Source organism: Cryptomeria japonica, chromosome 2, assembly GCF_030272615.1.
Source record: "Cryptomeria japonica chromosome 2, Sugi_1.0, whole genome shotgun sequence".
Taxonomy (NCBI): Eukaryota; Viridiplantae; Streptophyta; class Pinopsida; order Cupressales; family Cupressaceae; genus Cryptomeria; species Cryptomeria japonica.
Genome location: NC_081406.1, coordinates 669,896,840 through 669,921,024, shown reverse-complemented (window position 1 = coordinate 669,921,024; position 24,185 = coordinate 669,896,840). Strand labels below are relative to the sequence as shown.

At 39.1% G+C, this 24,185-nt stretch overlaps 1 protein-coding gene across 2 annotated transcripts in view; it reads right to left on the bottom strand.

Annotated features, from left to right (window-relative positions):
* The window catches only part of LOC131034024 (uncharacterized), a 110,336-nt gene that overhangs the window by 52,674 nt on the left and 33,477 nt on the right, over window positions 1-24,185 (bottom strand). For both annotated transcript variants that reach the window (XM_057965366.2, XM_057965365.2), the window contains exon 6: window positions 16,928-16,979. In XM_057965366.2, the coding sequence (XP_057821349.2) occupies window positions 16,928-16,979 (52 nt within the window). The remainder of the gene's footprint in view (window positions 1-16,927; window positions 16,980-24,185) is intronic.

Here is a 24,185-nt window from a genome sequence, read left to right as displayed (position 1 = left end):
GATTCATGGATTATTATTAGCCATCCAAAAGGGGGCGAAAATACTGCAAGTATATGGAGACTCAGAAATAGCTATAAGGCAAATCAGGAAGCAGTATGTTTGCCACGATAAAAGATTGACTAAGTACAGAAATCGAGTCTGGGATCTCATTGAGAGTTTTGAAGCTTTCAATATCAATTCTATATATAGACACCAGAATCAAGTGGCTAATTCCCTTGCACAGGCCGCCAGTTCATTGATACCATTAGCAATGGAAGGATTGAAGAAGTTCACGGTCGAGTTAGTATCAGTCCCTTCAGTCCCAGACAACATTACCAATTTTCAAGTTCTCGAAGATGACAAGCATATTTTGGACTTCCTAACCAACACGGACGTCTTCTTAACACAGATCATTGATGAAGATGAAGGGGGTGAAGCTGAATTCGATGCTGAAGGTGTCCTGAATTTAAAGACAAACACTATTCCAAAAGGAATGGTTGAATTAGAAAGGATTTTTGATCCTGACAAGTTAAAAGAAAAGAAGAACCACAGTTCGGAAGGAAACATGTGCGACACGATCAATCTAGGTGATGAGATACAAACCAAGAACGTATTCATTGGTAAGTCCTGCACAGCGACTGAAAGAGATGGAATCCTGAAAAATATGAGGGACTTCCCAGATGCCATCGCATGGAGTTATGAAGATCTTAAGACCTATGATACTGCAATTATCACTCACACAATCCCGTTGAAGCCAGGAAGCAAGCCATTCAGGCAAAGACAAAGACCGGTTAATCCTCTATTGGAACCACTGATATACCAAGAAGTGAAGAAGTTACTCACAGCCAAGATCATCTTCCCAGTAAGACATTCGACGTGGGTCGCCAACCTGGTACCTGTTAGAAAGAAAAGTGGAGAAATCAGATTGTGTGTTGATTTCAGAAATCTCAACCGAGCATCAGAGAAAGATAATTATCCGCTACCATCATTAGATGAAGTGTTGCAGATTGTCAATGGATCGCAGATGATGTCCTTTCTAGATGGATATTCAGGATACAACCAAGTTCTAGTCGAACCTGAAGATCGACTAAAGACTGCTTTCACCACCAAATGGGCGACGTTTGCTTACAAGAGGATGCCTTTTGGACTTATAAATGCCGGGGCCACATTCCAGAGAGCTATGGATATCGCTTTCAGAGATTTAATTGGTAAATGCATTATTATATATATGGATGACATCACAGTTTTCTCTAGGCAAAGAGAAGATCATGTAGACGACTTGACAAGAGTCTTCCAAAGGTGCAAAAGATACGGTGTCTCCCTTAATCCAAAGAAATGCATATTTGGAGTCACAGAAGGAAAGCTTTTAGGACATGTCATTTCAGAAAAGGGAATATCCATTGATCCTGAAAGAGTGAAGGCTATATCCACTATCAATTTGCCAGCAAGCAAGAAAGAACTCAAGTCATTTTTCGGCAAGATCAACTTCGTCCGAAAGTTCATCACCGGATTTGCCGAGATCGTCAGACCTTTGAATGAGATGCTGAAGAAGGACGCCAAAATTGAGTGGACTCCACAAGCCAAAAGGGCGTTTGAAGAAATAAAGACCGCCATCTCAGAAGCACTAGTATTGATCAGTCCAGATTATCTCAAGCCCTTTTATTTATATTCCTTCGCTTCTGACTACACTTGTGCCGCTATTCTGACCCAGAGAAGTGAAGAAAGAGATGAAAATCCAATTGCATTTATGAGCACCCCGCTGAAAGATGCAGAACTTAGATACCCCAATATTGAAAAGCAAGCATACGCATTAGTAAAGGCAGTTAAGAAATTCAGACATTACCTCCTGAGGGCCAAGATTTATGCAATTGTGCCTGATGTAGCAGTCAAGACTCTTCTCATGCAAAACGAATTAGGAGAGAGAAGAGGAAAGTAGGTCGCCATTATCCAAGAATTTGATATTGAAATTAAGCCCATGAAACTTGTTCGAGGACAAGCTTTGGCGCAGACATTGGCAATTGATGGACCAGGATTAGTCCAGCAAGTTTATGAATTAGAAGACGTCACACATGATGAATGGTACAAAGATATTGTGACATACTTACTTAATCACAGATGTCCTGCTCGCATGACACCCACACAGAAGAGAGCACTAAGAATGAAGTGTCAGCACTACATGCTTCAAGGATCTGTTTTATATCGCAGAAATCATGAAGGGGTATATTTGAGGTGTGTTGGTAAAGACGAAGCAAAACAGATAATCGAACATTTCCATTCCAAGTTTGGAACCGGACATGGAGCCAACCTTGCTACAGCTCATCAGATCCTGAGAGCAGGATATTACTGGCCTACGCTTTTCAAAGATACATTTAATCATATCAGGACTTGCCATACATGTCAAGTCGCAGCTTTTAGAGAAAGGAATCCTGCCATGCCACTGAATCCAGTGATTGAAGCTAGACCATTTGCCAAATGGGGAATGGATTTTATTGGTGTCATTAACCCCGCATCTTCGGCACAACACAAGTACATCATCACAGTTACAGATTATTGTACCAGATGGTCAGAGGCACAAGCACTTAAAGTTTGCTCTACTGAAGTTGTAATCAAATTTTTGGAGGAAAATATAATCACAAGGTTTGGATGTCCCTATGCGTTGGTTTGCGACAATGGATCGGCATTCACATCATTGAGATTCTCAAATTGGGCTTTTGAATATGGAATAACCCTCAAGTTCTCATCAAATTATTATCCTCAGGGTAATGGGTTAGCAGAATCCACCAACAAGAATTTGCTCAGTGTTATCAAGAAATTGCTAGAGAGAAGTCTGAGAGAATGGCACACCCAGTTAAGATTCGCCTTATGGGCAGACAGAATCAGAACAAAGAACGCATTAGGCATTTCGCCTTATTTTCTGGTTTATGGCCAAGACCCAGTCTTCCCCATGCAACTCAGGATCCCGACTTTAAGATTCATTCAGGAGTACATGGAAGACACTGATGCAGTACAAGCCCGACTAACGCAGTTAATGAACCTGGAAGAAAAGAGAGATCAAGAGTTAGAAAACTTTGCGAAACACCAAGGAGTGGTGAAGAGATGGTTTGATCGACAAGCAAGAGTTAAGGCATTCCGAATCTCAGATCTCGTCCTGTATTGGGACAAAGCACATGAGAAAAGAGGAGAACATGATAAGTTTGATAAGCTTTGGAAAGGCCCTTATCAAATTTCAGAGATATTGGGAGAAAATGCATTTAGGTTACAGACTTTAACTGGAGAAGACATCCCGTTGCCTGTCAATGGGAGATATCTCAAACATTATTTCCAGTCATAAGATGCCCAAGGCCTTCCCTTGTACATAGTTAGTTTAGTTTGTTTTCGTTGTTTTCCGTTTGTTTGTTTTTCGTTTCGCTTTGGTTTGCCTTTTGTTTTCGTTCTTAGTTTAGGTGTTTTGTTTTAGGTTAGTTGTTTTGTCCTGAGGGGTATCCATTTGACATTGGGTGATTTTGTCATGTAACGCTCTGACTTCCCACTAGGTTGTTGGTTGCATTTGGAAAATCATGAGGTCTTTTGGAAATACAAAGAGAGTTTCTTTTAATAAAGCTTTGAGTCAGGACGTATTTGCATTGAAGTAGATTAACTTATTGAAGTCACGTATTTTTGTCCTCCAGTTATTATATTTTTACACACTTATAATCTCCGAGTCATCATGGTTTCCAAGCGAAGCTGTGATCAGTGAAAAATCTAAAGTCTAACTTCAGCGCCACCGCAATCCTCAAACCCTAGTGAGTTTCACTACTCACGAGCCAAAGAATTGACGGAACTGAAAAGCAGTATCAAAAGAAAAAAAAAAAAAAAAAAAAAAATCAAAAGGAAAAAGATGAGCTAAAAGAAATATCAAATTGGCTAAAGGGAATTTACGAATAACTCCATTGGGGCTATAGACGCCTGGCTGGCAATGGAGCAATATTCGTGAGCTTGCGGCGATAACCTCGTCGGGACTATGGACGTCTGATTGGCAGCGAGGCTCTATGCAGGATGCTTTTGGAGTTTAGACGAACTACGTAGCTTATCATAGGGGAACCTGAAGATCATGATTGTCTTGTTGAGGGGAATTAACGCATTTGCACACACATGGGTAACTGCGGACTTGATTCTTTGTCTCAATATGATGGTCTCTTCTTGTAAGTGTTTCTTAACTCCTGGTTTTGTTGAGGGAGATTTTCTGAGTTTTCTTCTAGAAAGATTGATTCCCAAATGTTTTTCAACATTTCTCAGTGGTGTCGCCAGATGTTGTGACCATTTCACACATCGCCCCATTTGAAATGGGGACCCCCTCTTTTTTGCTCGTTTTTCACTCGCTTTTCGCTTCGCTTTTAGGGTTTTGTTAGTCAGTCAATTGTCTGGATTTAGGGTCAAGCCTTAGGGTTTTAATTGCCGTCTTTTCAGGCCAGAATCCAGTCAGTTTTGAGAGCTTTTGAGCTTCCTTTTGTAGGATGCAATTTTGAATGCAATGATTTCGCCAAAATGGTCTATTTTCAATTGGAATTTTGAGTGCAGAGCTTAAATTTGTCTAAGTGTTGAAGATGAAATGTGAATTTTGTCCAATTGAGTAATTTTGACCAAATTTTGACTTTTTTTATTTTTGATCCCGGGCATTGGGAATGATTCGTTTTTGCCTCGTGAATTGATTAAACTTGTGAAATCATGTTATTTTGGCCTGTAGGAGCAAAATCGCTCCTGTCCCTCAGTGAAGGACCGGAGCTCGTTTTCAAATATCTCACTGTCCCTGCAGAGTCAAGATGAATTTCGAATTGGAAGTGGTAGAGAAAGGCGTGATCTTTCCGTTGAATATAAATTGAAGAATTTCACGAACACGGAAATGCCTCCAGGAGTCAAAATCGCTCCTGTCCCTCAGTGAAGGACCAGAGCTAAAAATTAAATATTGCTTTGTCCTTGCAGGATTTTAATGATTTGACGATTTGAAGAGGTCCAAGGAGATATGTTTTACCAAATGAATATAACTTGAGGTGCCGTCATGAAGAAGAATGACCCAAAATGCCAAAATCGCTCCTGTCCCTCAATCAGGGACCAGGGCGAAGTTCTTTGTAGTTCCCGTCCCTCTCAAAGGGACCAGAGCGAAGTTCTTCATAAGGCAAAATTCCTGCAGAAATCAAGCAAGTTATAAGTTTGAAGGCAAGAAAGGAGGTGAGTTGAACCCGTTGAAGATAAATTGAAGATTATGAAACGTCAACAAGGGACCTAAATACCTAAGTTCGCTCCTGTCCCTCAGGGAGGGACCAGAGCGATTTTTACTTTAGATGATTTTCTTGCCAAGTTTGAAGGAATCCCAAGGCATGGATGGATGAAAGGAGGTATGATGAATCCGTTGAAGATAATTTTCGAAGATGATAAAGTAAGATGAAGCCCACAAGAGCAAGATCGCTCCTGTCCCTCTCCAAGGGACCAGGGCGATATAATGACTATGATGCCTTTTCCTCCAAGTTCAAGATACTCCAAGACGAAGAACAAGGTGGCAAGGATGTTTCAAAGCATCTTCATCAAGCACAAAACATCAAAGGTCGCCAACATTGAAAGATTTGCACTATAATATCCCAGTTCGCTCCTGTCCCTCAGGAAGGGACTAGAGCGAAATTTGCATAAAGGCTCTAAATTTTGAAAATTGATCACGTTCCAAATGTCCAAAGGGATCGAGGGACTTTATTTTACACGATAAAAGTAATTGCAGGTTGGTCGAAACAAGGACAAGCTCAAAATGTTGAAGTTCGCTCCTGTCCCTCAGGAAGGGACCAGAGCGATATTGAATATATTGGCCAATTCATGCAAAAATCACGTTAAGTCAAGACTTTACAAGGTCGTAAAGGGTTCAAGGCGTCCTTTGAAGGTCATATACCAAGGTGTTGAACGTTAAAATGCTACCAATTTGTACAAAAGGCCTATATCGCTCCTGTCCTTTGGACAAGGACCAAAGCGATTTTTACTAAAACACTCATGTCCCGTCAAAACCAAGACAAGGCAAGGATAGGCAATATCAAGGACGCTATTTCGAAGGCAATGAACAAAGAACCAAGATCAAAAGTTTGCAAATTTGAGCCAAGACACATGGATCGCTCCTGTCCCTCTCCAAGGGACAAGGGCGATGATCCTTCCAACGTTTAAATGTCTTGTGGAATTCAAGCGAAATGAGCATGGAATGAAAGAATAGCATTGTTTGTCCTTCACAAAGATGATTGAGGCTCGAATTTACAAAGGTCAAGGAGAAATTATGAGGATCGCTCCTGTCCCTCTCCAAGGGACCAGGGCGATATTTGCCAAAACACCTATTATCCTTCGAAGATCATAACAAAACAAGTTGCAAAGGGTCTAAAACGCCATTTGGAAGGCAATGAACGAAGAGTTAGAATCAAAAACGATGAATTTCAAGCTAGAAGACAAGGATCGCTCCTGTCCCTCTCCAAGGGACCAGGGCGATATCACATTTAAAGACATTCCTTCGCACAAACAAGTCAATCAAACTCGAAGGACCCAGCTAAAATGTCGATTTGAACGTGGAGATGAAGACTTTGGACGTCAAAAATGCAAAGATCAAGACCAAATTGATGGATCGCTCATGTCCCTCAGTCAGGGACCAGGGCGATGAGGTATGTATATTTCATTTTCAAATTTTGGCGCCCAAAACAAATATTTTTGAATTTATTTTAAATGCTAAAATTCGATATGTTTTGAAAATTCAATTAAATGGCATTTAAATATTGCACTTGGTATTAATTAATTATTTTGCCTTATAAAAAAATCGAAATTTATTAAATAATAACGATGGCATTTAATAATTAATTATTAATTTTAAAAAAAAATTAAATATTGCGCTTGGTATATAAAGGTCGGCTTTGTTATTTGTTTAAAAAATCGTTTAAATTGCCTTATTATTTACCAAGTCGGCCTATATGGGGGTGAGAGGTAAGCGCTATAAAAGGAGGGTGAAAATCTTCATTTTCACATTATCATTTTTTTGCCATTTCACATGCGATTTGGAAGACAAAGGGAGAAGTGCGAAATTGAGTTCAAGTGCGAATTTCATTTCAAGTTAGGAGGTGCGAATTCATATCCAAAGGAAGGCGCAAACATCATCCAAGGAGGTGCGAACTTGGTTTTCACTTGAGCGAATTGATAAAGGATCGATCATTTAAAGGAGATCACGTCAAGGGCATCTCCAAAGGTGGCGAAATTGCTATTTGAAGAGAGATCGCGTTGAAGGCCTTGTAACGTCAATTTTGCCTAGGCGAATTTTGTTCATTTTGCATCCTAGAGTTAGCTCTTTCGTGAGGTATGGCGATTTGGTTTTATTGTTTTAAGTTTTAAATCGTCATAGCTTAAATTTTGAATTTTGAAATTTTGAATTTTGAATTCCTAGCTCAATCGTTTTATTTTAGGAAATGATAACTCAAGGACTTATCATGAAGTTTCCTAAAATATTCTCTAATCCATGTTATTTATTGCAAGATCTAGTTTCTCATTATGAAATGTTGTGTAGGTATGGCAACCCCAAAGGCGGGAGCATCCACCAGTCGTTCAGCTCTCATGAAAGAAGATCAGAAGACCGAAGAAGTGGAGACTAAGATCGTGTCCAAGTGGAGCAACATTGGGGATACAAACTTAGGCAACTTTAGCACGAAGAAATTTCGAGAGGTCCCTTACATTGGCAAACCATCACCTGTCGCCCGGAGAATAATCGAGAGTGGTATCATTAAGGCGGCCGGCTTTCCTCCAGCCATTCAGTGCCATGAGTTGATGATCGAGTGTGCTCGTCACTATGATCCACAGTCCAGAACGATCGTATCCAATGAGGGAAACACTTTGGCGTACCTTTCAGAGGAAGCTATAAGTGAAGCTTTCCATCTTCCAGAGCACAGGGACATGATATATAAGAGCTTAGAAGGAGCCAGGTCAATGTACGAAGATGATCCAGATGCTTGTCTAAGCATAATTAACAAGAACTGGTTACTCAAGAGTCGTCCCCGTCTAAGCAAGATCCCGAACACACCGCACAGGATTGATTTCTAGGAGGAGTACAGAGATTTGATTACTATGCTCAACCGAGTTACAGGAGCCCCTCATGCCTTCTATTTTGAGAAGTGGATGTTCTACTTCATCCAGGTGATCGTTCAAGGGAAGGGTACCATACATTGGGCTAGGATAATTAGCCATTGCTTGGACGTGCAGTTGAGAAGACTCAAGGCTACCAAGACCTTCCACATGAGTTCATACGTCATCTATGCCTTGATCAGGAGTGTTGAATACGCAGGACTACCTCACAGAGGAGTGATTGGAAGAGGACCCGGCGAGGTCAGAGCTTGTGATTCCTATGCCTACTTGCATCATCCGCCAGGGAGCAACTACAAGCTAGTTAATGATACCTTCACGATGCACATCACAAGGACGTTGCAAGGTGGAATTCACAACAGGTTATCTCAGGATGCACAGGAATTCATAAAGAGGTACGGTGCTTGGTTCATTCAGTTTCCCAAGTTCACTTATATTAGGGTGCATGGATGTCCTTTACCTCCATACATGTTGCCGAGATATCCGACAGACAGAATTGTGTTACTTGAAGTAACAAGACAGTTGGCAGCATATGCAAGGGCATTCAGACAGACATCAGAATGGAGTTCCAGTACCCATCATTTTGGGCAATTCAGTTGAGGTATGTCCTAATGCTTTAGCCATGGATGACGCAGAGAAGGAGTTAGCCTTGTATTCTTTTTCATCTTTTGCTTTGAGAGAAAGCTTTGATCCACATGGACATTTAGAGGAGACGGTCGGCAGAAGGTTTAGGCATGAGTACCAAATAGAAGATTTTATGATGAATCTCTTAGATGATCTTGAAGTGAAACGGAAAATGCATTCTAGATTGCCTTTGGATTTCATCAGGAAATGCAGGATTTATAGAGTGGCCGACCAAGCTCAGGACAGTGGCAGGCATATCCAGTCATCCTATGATCGAGAAAGCAAATCCATAAGGTTAGATTGGAATGAGCCCGAGGTCGTGGATCTAGATACTTTGATGGCTCCAGTCTTGTCTTGTACTCGCAGATGGGTTGACGTACAGCATCAGAAGTTGAGAGAACAAGGTATAGCTATGACTTTCACTTTGGAAGAGAAACCAGCCGAAGGTGGAGCTAGTGTGAGTGAAGGCAATCCTAATCCTAAAAATTCAGGTGAAGGTAACCTTCGATGTGCCAGTGAGGGCAATCTCCATCCAAGAGGTTCGAAGAGGAAAGAGAGACCTGGAAAGAGAGAATCTTCCAAGAAGAAACAAGAGGCTAACAGAGATCGATCATCCGGTACTTCTTCTAGACCAGAGAAGAGAACACTTCAAGTGGAAGAATCCATGGAGTCAATGGTACAGAATGACAGGCAGGAAGGAGGACAGGCACAGCATGGTTCACCAGATGGATCTCTCCAGGACTATGAGTTAGATGAAGATAAAGAAGACAACGAAATGACATCTCCTCCCAGACAAGAAGAAATAGTGCACAAAGAGATTCAAGTTCAAGAAACAAGATCGATTATCCCAGATTGGTTGAAGGAAAGATTAACCAAGGTGATCGTAGTAGAGGACGAGGACAGTGCAATTGATTTAGAGAGCCTTGTTGGACGTTCACACGAAGTAACAGAGAAGAGAAAGGCTACCAAGATGTCCAAGATGATTCGAGATGAGACTGGATCCAGGAAATTGCAGATAGCTACACCGGCAGTAGACAAATATGAAGGTGAGATCCTAGCAGAGGAATATGATATACAAACATTTGAGCTAGGACCATCCACAGCAGAGCAGACATTGGATGATGCTACTGACTCATTTGAAGCATTAAAAGACAAGCTTAGAGAAGAAATGGAGAAGAATAGAAAGCTTGAGAGAGAGAGAGGTGCATGGAGGACATATTTCAGTCACATCAATGAACCTTTGGGATGTCAGGATCCAGCTAGATCACCAGTGCAAGCACTTCCACTTCAATCAATCAATGAGGCAGAAAGATTCAGGAACATGGTCCAACGTACAAGTACTTGGATGGATAAATCTCATACAGTGGCCATAGAATTTGTAACAAGGATGATGAAGATTATTCATCAAGTTATCCAAGTTCTTGAGATAATCCACAATTTGATGATAACAGTAGCTGCATTTGCCCATACCAAAGATGTCATCATTCCTGTCTTGAAGGTAATTAGACACACATCAAGGAAAGTTTTAGCCCAAGAGAAGATCTTGGATGGAGAATCTCACAGTTTGTTTCAGTGGTCAACCTTACTCCATATGAAGAGTGTTTTCTTCGAGGACATCAGTGTTAGATGTGGCCAAGTTGAGGAGGTGATCAATCCGATCCAGGACAGGGTATTTGAGGTACTTCGTACCATTCTTGGCAGAAGGATCGAGGTCGAGACAGATGTGAATATGCAGGAATTAGAGGATAGAATCAAGGTCATCTTTTGCAAGGACGCAAATGTTACAGATGAGCAATATGATCAAATGTTTGCCACCATGCTCCTGATTGAAAGAACAAAGGAACTTGAATCTACTTGGGACGCAGCTCTTCTAGATGCATTCGATCAGGTCATCCACTTGGAAGAGAGTATGAAGAATCTTCTCGAGATTCCAATTGCAGAAATCGAAGGAATCGTGACAAGATTCATTGCATATGCCAAAAAAGAACATTGGAAAGGGAATAAGATTCTAGATGAAAGGTTGTTATAGATGACATGGCATCTTATTTGTCATTGGTTTATGTCTCCTAGATTTTTGTGCCAAATTTAATATTTGGCTATGTATTTAATATTGTTCAGTAAAAAGGAGGCCATTTGTAACAAACCCTAATTAGGGTTTAGGTGTCATGATCTTGACCGTTGATCTACTTTCGATCTGGACCTTTCATTGTAATTGGGGATGCTATTTATACCCTCATTTTTCATTTCATTTGTAACTAGAGTAATAGAGAAGAGAGATAGCTTAGAGAATTTAGAGTTAGAAGCAATTTTATTTTGTAGCAAGATTGAGTTTTGAGGAAAGGAATTCAAGCAATTGTTGTACATGATGACTTTGAAATCAATGAAATATTGAAGTTATGGTGTTTTGTTACAACTTTCTTGGTTATCTTCATGGTTGTTTAATCTACTTGAATCATGCTCAATCAAAGTAGTGTGTTAATTTGAAGGACATAGTGTGAGACTTGATTTTTGGTAGGATTCGTAATCCAAACCACTAGCTTCTTGCTGATTGTAGGAACGCCTTGCGTGGTCGACTGGAGAATACTTTGAGTCCCTTAATCTTCAATCATTATTGTATCTTGGATATGTACCTTCGTGGTAGTGTCTTTGATCTTTGATGCATTGAATATCATTTTGTTACCTTAGAAGATCGCATCAATTTCAATAGAGTTGTTACCTTATGGCAAAATTGAGATTGGTTGAATCTTGCCAAGTCTTGTCTACACGAAGTCATTCTTAGGGTTAGATTAGACTAGACCTCTTTCAAACCCTACTCTTTTGTTATTTTTTTGAAAGTTTCTTTAGTTTAGTAAAATCTTGAACTTTCGGAATGCATAAGACCCCTTGAAGGAAACAGCAAATCACATCATACCGCTGGAAGCTTGTCCACACGTAGAGACCCTACTAACCAGAACCTTGGAGTCTTCCTAACTGATCCTTTATGCGAATCTTCAGCAGTTAGAGGCTTTTTCTCAAGAGAGGATAAGATGCCTATTGGTATTTTATTCTGTGTATGATGATGTATAAAATACACGTCAACAGGATCCGACCAAGAAGATGAGGGAATGTTTGAAAATTTCAGGAGATTCGTACATAGAAACATCCAACAAAGTGTGCAACTTGGCAACCTAACGTCCGTCCGAGATTTGCTTCTTCCAAATTGGTGTAGAATTCACAATGCCGTCCATTCAGAACTATCTTGTGCTTTATGTCAGACTGCATTAGAACAAATATACAAAAGAGCCCCACAAACACTGATCATTGAAGAGATTCAAGATTCAGAAGCAGAAAGTTCCTCAGGAGATGAAACTTTATCTGATACATCATCTGAAAGCCAGGAAAGTCCAGAGATAGAGAACCAAGAAGATGCAATATGGACATTAAGGTTCGACAGATCTAAATCTAAACAAGGATCTGGAGCTGGTTACGAATTGATTAGTCCAACAGGAGAAACCCACCTTGCCGCTCACAGATTGCAGTTCCCTTGCACCAACAATGTAGCTGAATATGAATCCTTGATTCATGGACTATTATTAGCCATCAGAAAGGGGGCAAAAATACTACAAGTATATGGAGATTCGGAAATAGCTATAAGACAAATCAGGAAGCAGTATGTCTGCCATGATAAAAGATTGACCAGGTACAGAAATCGAGTCTGGGATCTCATTGAGAGTTTTGAAGCTTTCAATATCAATTCGATTTATAGACATCAGAATCAAGTAGCGAATTCCCTCGCACAGGCTGCCAGTTCATTGATACCATTAGCAATGGAAGGATTGAAGAAATTCACAGTGGAGTTGACATCAGTCCCTTCGGTCCCAGACAACATCACAAATTTTCAAGTTTTCGAGGACGACAAGCACATCCTGGATTTCTTAACCAACACAGATGTCTTCCTAGCCCAGATCATTGATGAAGAAGAAGTGGGAGAAGCCGAATTTGATGCCGAAGGTGTCCTGAATTTAAAGACAAACACTATTCCAAGAGAAATGGTAGAATTGGAGAGAATTTTTGATCCTGACAAATTAAAAGAAAAGAGGAACCACAGCATGGAAGGGAACATGTGCGATATGATCAATTTAGGTGACGATATACAAGCTAAAAATGTCTTCATTGGAAAGTCCTGCACAGCGACTGAAAGAGATGGAATCCTGAAAAACATGAGAGATTTCCCAGATGTCATCGCATGGAGTTATGAAGATCTCAAGACCTACGACACTGCGATTATTACTCACACAATCCCGTTGAAGCCAGGAAGCAAGCCATTCAGGCAGAGACAAAGACCGGTTAATCCTTTATTGGAACCCTTGATATACCAAGAAGTGAAGAAGCTGCTCTCAGCCAAGATCATCTTCCCAGTACGACACTCGACGTGGGTCGCCACCCTGGTACCTGTCAGAAAGAAAAATGGAGAGATCCGATTGTGTGTTGATTTCAGAAATCTCAACCGAGCATCAGAGAAAGATAATTATCCGCTACCATCACTAGATGAAGTGTTACAAATTGTCAACGGGTCGCAGATGATGTCCTTTCTAGATGGATATTCAGGATACAACCAAGTTCTAGTCGAACCTGAAGATCGACTAAAGACTGCTTTTACCACCAAGTGGGGAACATTTGCATATAAGAGAATGCCTTTTGGACTTATAAATGCCGGAGCCACATTCCAGAGAGCTATGGATATCGCTTTCAGGGACTTAATTGGAAAATGCATTATTATATATATGGATGATATCACAGTTTTCTCCAGGCAAAGAGAAGATCACATGGACGACTTAAGAAGAGTCTTCCAAAGGTGCAGAAGATACGGTGTCTCTCTCAATCCAAAGAAATGTATATTTGGAGTAACAGAAGGAAAGCTTTTAGGACATGTCATTTCAGAAAAAGGAATATCCATCGATCCTGAAAGAGTGAAAGCCATATCCACTATCAATTTGCCGGCTAGCAAGAAAGAACTCAAGTCATTTTTCGGCAAGATCAACTTTGTCCGAAAGTTCATTACCGGATTTGCCGAGATTGTCAAACCTTTGAATGAAATGTTAAAGAAGGATGCAAAGATTGAATGGACTCCACAAGCCAAAAGGGCGTTTGAGGAAATAAAGACCGCAATCACAGAAGCACCAGTATTGATCAGTCCAGATTACCTCAAACCCTTTTATTTATATTCCTTCGCTTCTGACTACACTTGTGCCGCTATTCTCACTCAGAGAAATGAAGAAAGGGAGGAAAATCCGATTGCATTCATGAGTACTCCGCTGAAAGATGCAGAACTTAGATATCCCAATGTTGAAAAACAAGCATACGCCCTAGTAAAGGCCGTTAAGAAATTTAGACATTACCTACTAAGGGCCAAGATTTATGCAATAGTACCAGATGCTGCAGTCAAGACTCTTCTCATGCAAAATGAATTAGGAGAAAGAAGAGGTAAGTGGGTCGCCATTATCCAAGAATTTGATATTGAAATCCAGCCCATGAAACTTGTTCGAGGACAAGCTTTGGCGCAGACATTGGCAATTGACGGACCAGGATTAATCCAGCAAGTTTATGAATTAGAAGACGTCACACATGACGAATGGTACAAAGATATTGTGACATACTTACTTAATCACAGATGTCCTGCTCGCATGACACCCACACAGAAAAGAGCACTAAGAATGAAGTGTCAACACTACATGCTTCAAGGATCTGTTCTATATCGCAGAAATCATGAGGGAATATATTTGAGGTGCCTTGGCAAAGATGAAGCAAAACAGATAATTGAACATTTCCATTCCAAGTTTGGAACCGGACATGGAGCCAACCTCGCTACAGCTCACCAGATCTTAAGAGCAGGATATTACTGGCCTACGCTTTTCAAAGATACTTTTAATCACATCAAGACTTGTCATACATGCCAAGTCGCAGCTTTTAGAGAAAGGAATCCTGCCATGTCACTGAATCCAGTGATTGAAGCCAGGCCATTTGCCAAATGGGGAATGGATTTTATTGGTGTTATTAACCCCGCATCCTTAGCACAACACAAGTACATCATTACAGCTACAGATTATTGTACCAGATGGTCACAGGCACAAGCACTTAAAGTTTGCTCTACTGAAGTTGTAATCAAATTTCTGGAGGAAAACATAATCACAAGGTTTGGATGTCCTTATGCGTTGGTTTGCGACAATGGTTCGGCATTCACATCATTAAGATTCTCGAATTGGGCTTTTGAATATGGAATAACCCTTAAGTTCTCATCAAATTATTATCCTCAGGGTAATGGGTTAGCTGAGTCTACCAACAAGAATTTACTCAGCGTTATCAAGAAATTGCTAGAGAGAAGTCCGAGAGAATGGCACACCCAGTTAAGATTCGCCTTATGGGCAGACAGAATCAGAACCAAGAACGCATTAGGCATTTCACCTTATTTTCTGGTTTATGGCCAAGACCCAGTCTTCCCCATGCAACTCAGGATCCCGACTTTGAGATTTATTCAGGAGTACATGGAAGACACTGATGCAGTACAAGCCCGACTGACGCAGGTAATGAACCTGGAAGAAAAGAGAGATCAAGCGTTGGAAAATTTTGCAAAACACCAAGGAGTGGTGAAAAGATGGTTCGATCGACAAGCTAGAGTCGAGGCATTCAGAATCTCAGATCTTGTCCTGTATTGGGACAAAGCACATGAAAAAAGAGGAGAACATGATAAGTTTGATAAGCTTTGGAAAGGTCCTTATCAAATTTCAGAGATATTGGGAGAAAATGCATTTAGGTTGAAGACATTAACTGGAGAAGACATCCCGTTGCCTGTCAATGGGAGGGGGATTGGAGCTTAGCAAGCAACAATTTTATTTTATTTTTATTCTTTAAGACAAGGCGCGAAAGACTAGGAGGTTAACCCAAAATATTATTTAATTATTTCCCTTCATGCAAGGCTGCCAACAAACATCAACAAACTTCTTCCTCAACGATTTTAATGACACCATTTAACCTTTGACTTCCTTTGACATCAATGACAACAAATTCTAACACTTCCAATATCACAAAACATCAGTTTCATAATTTCAGTGATTTTTTAGTGCAATCTTTTTAGTTTTCATATTTCAGTTTTGTAGCAACATGTTTGGATTTCAGACTCTACAGTAAAAGAAATATCTGATTTTTCAGTTTCCATTTTAAATTAAAGGTTCAGATCTAAATTTATAGTAGTTATTTCAAAATTTTGAGATTTTTTAAATCAGCTTGTAGGTAGAGTTTCCCCTAGTTGTGGCATTCAGCTCCCATTGGTCAAACAACACCTATCCACATAACAAACATGGTACGGGCATAAATGAATTTCTCAGATCCAAACAATCATCGCAAGGTTACCAATCTCTATCAGGAAAACAGTATTCGAAATATATAAAGGACGGCGAAACAGAATTATGTTAACAGAACCACTTAACTAATTATTCGTACCTTGTTTGGTCAAAATATGTTTGGAAAAGCAACAACTCACAGGAATAGTCTATTAGAACTATTACCTTGAAGGAGGTATGTATTGAGGCTTGCTCAAGCAAATGATAGATGCTATGAAGGAAAACAAGTCAACGAAGTTGATTGGCAATGTTCAGTAGCCAGAAAATGTGGAGGCTTAACACAGAGACGGACTGTCACTGAACTTTCATCTAAAGGAAAGTATCCCTTACCATTCTGTTCAGGAACTTCCCTTAAAGAGGCTTAGTTTGAAAGTTTAAAGATTTCAACCCAGCAAGAAATTGTCTTACACAGGCATTTCAACCCAGCAAGAAAGAGTCTTACACATGCACCAGCAGAAACTATTTGTTCCCTAAACTAATGGCAAATGTAAACCTGCCACCTTCACATCATAACTAAGGTGAGCACAAACTTGTGTCACTGCAATACTATGGCTGACGACGAACTCTGTCAATGACCATGAAACAGGGGATTCTTACATGAACGTCTGTAGAGGTCAGCTCAATGTCATGTATACTCTAGGTCTAAATAAGCCTGACATAGATGATCTAAGGCCTTTCACACTCATAGCAGCTCAACTTTGTAGTTGGCAAAGAGTTGCCAAGGCCATAATTGAAAGTATATTAGAACTTAATTTACACGCACAAAGATCTATTACAAAATTACATAAGAAACATTTCTAGAGATTTTTTTGTGTGATTTTATTTCATACCTGCCACAAAAACTTGATATATCTTTTGAATGTGCCTTTGCTTCCTGTTTTTCTGTCATTCATGTCATGGTAAAGGAGGAATTCAGTCATCGGGGAAATAAATTACAAACACCAAAAAAGTGAAAATAGACATAGAAACTAATTTGGTAAAACCCAAAAGAAATATGAAAAAATTTAACTGAAATTAGTTTCTGAATAGATTTAAAATCCTTTTCCCCATAGAGGAAAAAGTCTTGCTAGTTTATCCATTACAGTATTAGTAACTAAATATCACAAAAAATATATAAGTTAAAGAGTAAGATTCCACAAGATATAAAAAGGAGTAACAAAAGAATCTCACGAAACCTTCTGAATACATAACAGAAATATAAAAAAATTATAACTGAAAAGTGACAAAGATCTAGATTTCAAACTTTAAATTTTTAAATTAAGCTTGCTAAAGCTCACGTCCAGCCCCTTGTGTTATAAAGAATAACAAAAGATGATGCTCTAACATGTCAAGTCTTTGGAGCAGAATGTGTAATGTGCAGTTGGGACAAGGCTGTACACACTTCCAAGTTGGCACACAGAAAAACTGCACAAATCATGCCAATTGACTACATACCAAATAGGAACATATGGTAGCCAACCAATTTGAGCAAACTCATGCACCTCAGTAATTATGCTGAATAATTTACACAAGTGTTCAACAACTCATAAGATAAATTAAAAGGCCAAACCATCATTAATGGATTATAAGAAGCTGAAGAAGAATGTTCAAACTTTAAACATCAGACGTAATAGAAAAGTTCATTTGTGGCTTTATTTACTTGATCAAAATCAACAGGTCCATTGCCCTTCGATTAAAAAACAATCAACCTTAACATGGTTGAGTAGCAAAATCACCATACGGTAAAACGGCCACATTTCTGATAAGTACAAAATGTTGAACATTCAGTTGGTGGTTTGGGAAAGTGAAAAAAGCCATGTGACTCACACTTCGTCAATTTTCTGCAAAACAGATAATGAAAATGTACCTTCCAAAACTGTTGCAAACCCCAAAAATAGCATAGGTTTAATATTTCACAAATAATTGCTAATAACAAATAAAAATCAAAGAGTTTCAACAACTCCCAAACTTTTGCAAGCTCAAAAATTCACAAGTTCTCTGGCAAGCATAAACTGGCCAAAGTTTTTCTAGGGTTGTTTCTGTCAACTCATTTTAGACCAAGGGCAAGTAACTTGTTAAAAAAATGGTCACATGACACAAGCCATTAGAAAACTTGGCCTAGTACTATAGATTCTATACATGAATAACCCTATTTATGCACAAGAACTTGTGTCAAACTAATTCCTCTTTGTAAAAGCCATATGATACCGATATAAAGTGGTGTTGGTCCCAAATTTGCATCCTGATTCAATTAAACAAAATACAAAAGCCATAACATTCTAATTCAATTTTGTGGGATGATGTCCAAGATAATTGCTTGAGACATTAAACCAACCAATATTTACAAAGGCTTATAAAATTTGATGATCTCGTTTTGCATGCCACATTGGAGGAACTTTCGGTCATAAATCTGAAGGGTATACAGAAGCTAGTACCATGGATCCATTAATAAATGTACCTTGCTAAGTAATTATGCTGAATAATTTACAAAAACGTTCAACAACTCATAAGATAAATTGAAAAGCCACCATCGTTTATGGATTATAAGAAGTTGAAGAAGAATGTTCAAACTTTAAACATCAGCCATAATAGAAAAGTTCATTTGTGGCTTTATTTACTAGATCAACATCAACAGGTCCATTGCCCTTTGATTAAAAAACAATCAGCCTTAACATGGTTGAGTAGCAAAATCACCATATGGTAAAACAGCCACATTTCTGATAAGTACAAAATGTTGCACACTCGGTTGGTGGTTTGGGAAAGTGAAAAATGCCCCGACTCACACTTGGTCAATTTTCTGCAAGACAGATAATGAAAATGTACCTTCCAAAACTGTTACAAACCCCAAAAAATAGCATAGGTTTAATATTTCACAAATAATTGTTAATAACAAATAACAGTCAAAGAGTTTCAACAACTCCCAAACTTTTGCAAGCTCAAAAATTCACAAGTTCTCTGGCAAGCATAAATTGGCATTAAACCAATATAAAGTGGTGTTGGTCCCAAATTTGCATTCTAATTCAATTAAACAAAATACAAAAGCCATAACATTCTAATTCAATTTTGTGGGATGATGTCCAAGATAATTGATTGAGGCATTAAACCAAGCAATATTTACAAAGGCCTATAAAATTCATTGATCTTGTTCTGCATGCCATATTGGAGGAACTTTCGGTCATAAATCTAAAGGGTATACAGAAGCTAGTACCATGGATCCATTAATAAATGTACCTTCCTCAGTAATTATGTTGAATAATTTACACAAGCGTTCAACAACTCATAAGATAAATTGAAAAGCCAAACCATCGTTTATGGATTATAACAAACTGAAGAAGAATGTTCAAACTTTAAACATCAGCCGTAATAGAAAAGTTCATTTGTGGCTTTATTTACTTGATCAACATCAACAGGTCCATTGCCCTTTGATTAAAAAACAATCAGCCTTAACATGGTTGAGTAGCAAAATCACCATATGGTAAAACGGCCACATTTCTAATAAGTACAAAATGTTGCACATTCAGTTGGTGGTTTGGGAAAGTGAAAAATGCCCCGTGACTCACACTTGGTCAATTTTCTACAACACAGATAATGAAAATGTACCTTCCAAAACTGTTGCAAACCCCAAAAATAGCATAGGTTTAATATTTCACAAATAATTGCTAATAACAAATAACACTCAAAGAGTTTCAACAACTCCCAAACTTTTGCAAGCTCAAAAATTCACAAGTTCCCTGGCAAGCATAAATTGGCCAAAGTTTTTCTAGAGTTGTTTGTGTCAACTCATTTTAGACCAAGGGCAAGTAACTTGTTGAAAAAATGGTCACATGACACAAGCCATCCGAAACTGGCTGAGTACTATAGATTCTATACATGAATAACCCTATTTATGCACATGAACTTGTGTCAAAATAATTCCTCCTTGTAAAAGCCATATGATACCAATATAAAGTGGTGTTGGTCCCAAATTTGCATTCTAATTCAATTAAACAAAATATAAAAGCCATAACATTCTAATTCAATTTTGTGGGATTATGTCCAAGATTATTGCTTGAGGCATTAAACCAAGCAATATTTACAAAGGCTTATAAAATTCGTTGATCTTGTTTTGCATGCCACATTGGAGGAACTTTCGATCATAAATCTGAAGGGTATACAGAAGCTGGTACCATGGATCCATTAATAAATGTACCTTCCTCAGTAATTATGCTGAATAATTTACATAGGCGTTCAACAACTCATAAGATAAATTGAAAAGCCAAACCATCGTTTATGGATTATAAGAAGCTGAAGAAGAATGTTCAAACTTTAACATCAGCAGTAATAGAAAAGTTCATTTGTGGCTTTATTTACTTGATCAACATCAACACGTCCATTGCCCTTTGATTAAAAAACAATCAACCTTAAAATGGTTGAGTAGCAAAATCACCATATGGTAAACCGGCCACATTTCTGATAAGAACAAAATGTTGCACATTCAGTAGGTGGTTTGGGAAAGTGAAAAATGCCCTCTGACTCTGTTGGTAAACAGATTTGTCTCCCTTTATTTGTTTAATCTTTATGCATTATGGGTCGAGAAAATAAAGACGAATTTTCTACCAAACTGTTGGAAAATCATTATATTGATTAACCTCTGAATTAAGGTACAGCTCCCTCTAATAAATATTCAATCAGCTCCAAATTACACACAATCAATAGAATGCTTTTCACCAAAAAGCACTAAAAGGTAATTGCATCCACCAGTCAATACAAAATGAATGCAAGCACTGATTCATATATAACTCTTTACATAAAGCCGACAGACTTCACATGTACACTAAAACAAAATGAAAAGCTCTTAAAGATGAAATTTGCCAATAGTTTTCTGCACATATAGAAATTATAACAGCCCCTTCTTTGAAACTGATTTTCACAAAAACCAAACTTCAAATATCAAACACACAGATTTGAAATCGAAGATAACTGTTAACAAGATTTTCATTCATTGATGATCATCCACTTTCTACATACAAAAAGTGCTTAGCCAATTTTAAAGATAGTCTTTTCAAAAACTTAGTGAACCCCCAATAAAGTCATTGCGAAACATATATATAGGTCGCCAGACCAATAGTTTTTAAACCAAAGTAAAATTAACTTGAATGAGTTAATAGAAAACTACCCTAGCTGCATAACCAAAATTTAAATGGACTAGACTCACTAGCAAACAACCGCCAGCAATGCTAGTCATGCCGTCTGCTCCGTCTCGATATGATCGCTCGGGTTGGTGTATTGGACGGACACCATCACCGCCTTTGCCGCGCTCCACTCTCGATGCACCTTCGAAAATTCCTGAATTACAATTACATATGGCAAACTAATGTGAATTACTCTCTACTTCCAGAGCTCCTTCTTTCTTTTTACCATCTGCACTTTGTCCCTATGTGAGTCCAGGTGATCAAGACAAACTGTGAGCATTGATTCTACTTTGGAAATCCTCGTAAAATCTCCCACGGCCAAGGATTTTTCCACCTTGATTTGTTTAATGTGGCTACTAAACTAGTTAATCATCTCTGCAGTATCTTCCAAGTACGAGAGATAATTCGTTTGGTTGAAGCCTCCAGGTGTTTCACATCCACGGCTCTGGTTCCGACCCCCAAATCAACTCGTTCAATAGCATAGTCTGCTTCTGAAACAATAACAGCATCTTTGTCGGCCGCGGGTTTGGCAATGTCTACAGTCCAATGCTTCGTATTTTCATCGAAACCAATCATAGCCTCCATTTTTAGCTTTTTGGGCTTCATGGACTTTCCAGACATTTACTCACAGCACCCTCCATTGATACCGAAATAGGGACCACATTCCTTTTCCTAGTAATGGATTCACTCAACCACTTGGGTGCCAGAGTCAGTTCCTTAGATAGCATGGGTGGAGATCCTGCTGAGGGTGGCGGTGTGGCACTGTCTACATGAGACCAGATATCAAGCGTCCCTGAATCCTGGAAGGCAGTATCTATGCCAGTTGAAACCTTGTCTGTATCAGAAACAGGGGATGCCATATTGCACAGTGTTTCCTCTGCGTCCAAATCAAGAATGAGATGAGGAGCCGACAGCTGAAAACTCTTCTTGGACCTTGACCTGGTAACCCGACCCCCAATAGAAAGTTCAGCCTCAGTGTCAATTTTCTCTTCTTTAATCTTTGCCTGCCTTTTTCCTGCAACAGAAACGGGAGTGTTAGTTAAAAAAGAAGTTTTGCATGTGGTATTCCTCTTCCCACTTTTGCTTCTTGAATTGGTTGCTCGTGTCGGATGAAATCGGCAACTCCTAAGCCAATTTTCTATACTGCGAATTACATTGAAGGTGCGTGTCTGAATACTATCCTCCATCTTTTTGCTCCAATCCACCTCTAGAAGAGGTTCCTTATGTACCCGCTTCATAAACTCAGAATCAAGTATATCTTCATCATCAGTGGTGACACCTGAAGTATCCAATGGCAATTTCATGTCATGAATTTGTTTCAAGGTTAACCTGGACCAACTCCTTTTCCTTACTTCAAATTCATCCTGACAACCCTCCCAATAATCCTCCAACTGAGTAACATGTTGATCAGGCACCATCTTCTTCACATATTGAGCAATGAAACCTTTACTATCAAAATTATCTCTTTTCACAAAGGTCTTTAAATGAAACCTTTTAAATTCTAGCTCAAGATTCAGCACATCAGAGACAGACATGCAGCTATAATGGCCTAAATCAATGGGGAAAATCCCACTTGTGTCGGAGTCCACACCATAATCCTTTGCGACATAGGCAAGCTGCCTGGAAATTTCATTCAAAATACAGGAGTCTAAAACATACCTGGGTAGCCTAAAGGGTTCACCTTTAAATCCTCCAACCCTTAGGTAAGTGAAGTGACTAAACTGTGTAAAGAAACTGTCGTAGATGTTAACAAGTTCAACAACTTCTACAGACATCCTTCTATACAAGTTACCTTGTAATTCAAAGGTCAACCTCCCAGCGAAAATATCATTGCAACGGACATAATCATCAACATACCCTTTTAAAGTCAAATTAGGATGATACTCATAAATTCTTATGCCTTGAACCCATTTTGCATGGGACAATCCAGACCATTCTCTCACACAGGCACGCATATATAACAAGTAGGAAGACATATAAAAGTTAGGCATTCCAAGATAATTACTCAAACCTTCATGTAACCTTTCCGCGATAACAGTTCCCCAGTTGATGAACCGATTTTTATCCAGAGTGACCTAGATGAAGAAATACATCCAGTCCTCCCAAAAGAAAGAGTGGGAATTACCCTTTACTCTGCTTAACAATATTACCAAGTCTCGGATTGCGGGAATTAAATGCTCGCGGGTAAGAGGTCTTGGCAGCCTTGAGCCTCCTTTTTGGAATCTTAGAAGCCAATTCCGTGCAATAACAGTTCTGTAATATTGCTTTTTCTCAGAGAAAATTCCATAGGATTTCCCAATCGTCCAATCTTCATAAGGTTCCTGGTGTGGGATACCCATGGCTGCCATTACTGTCTGTCTATCAATGGATAACAAAACCTCACCATTGTTTTTCCTTATGCGTCTATTACCCTTGTCATAATGATTCATACATTCTAAAACTAATTCAGGGCAAGGAGCAGTTGTGGAAAATGCGGCTGCTTCTAATAATCCGCTCTGTGCAACATCTCTCATCATAGGATCTGCGGCTAGGTTCCTTACTCTTTCTAGAAAAACATCTAAATCCAGTTGAACTAGTGTTGTGTCACCTAGTTCCGGTAAAGAGCTTACAAGGGAAGACGAGTTCACTAATTTGGGCAAAGTAGGCCTCATGCTTAGCTCGTGATTTTTCCCAATTACCCCAGGCAAAGAAGGAAAGGGAAAACGGAAACAAACAGCTAACAAAATACCCAGATCTTTTAAAGAAAACTGCAACAATTGAGAAAGTTGTTGAACATACCTTCCTCTGACATTTGCAAATCCCTATCGCAGTCTATTTCTCCCACTCCAAAAACTTCTTCTCAAAACTTTCCAAAGAAAATGATAATCTCAACGTGACAACTACTTAGTTTTAAAGCCGAAAAAATCTTACCCATCATTACCAAAAACTGTCTTCATTA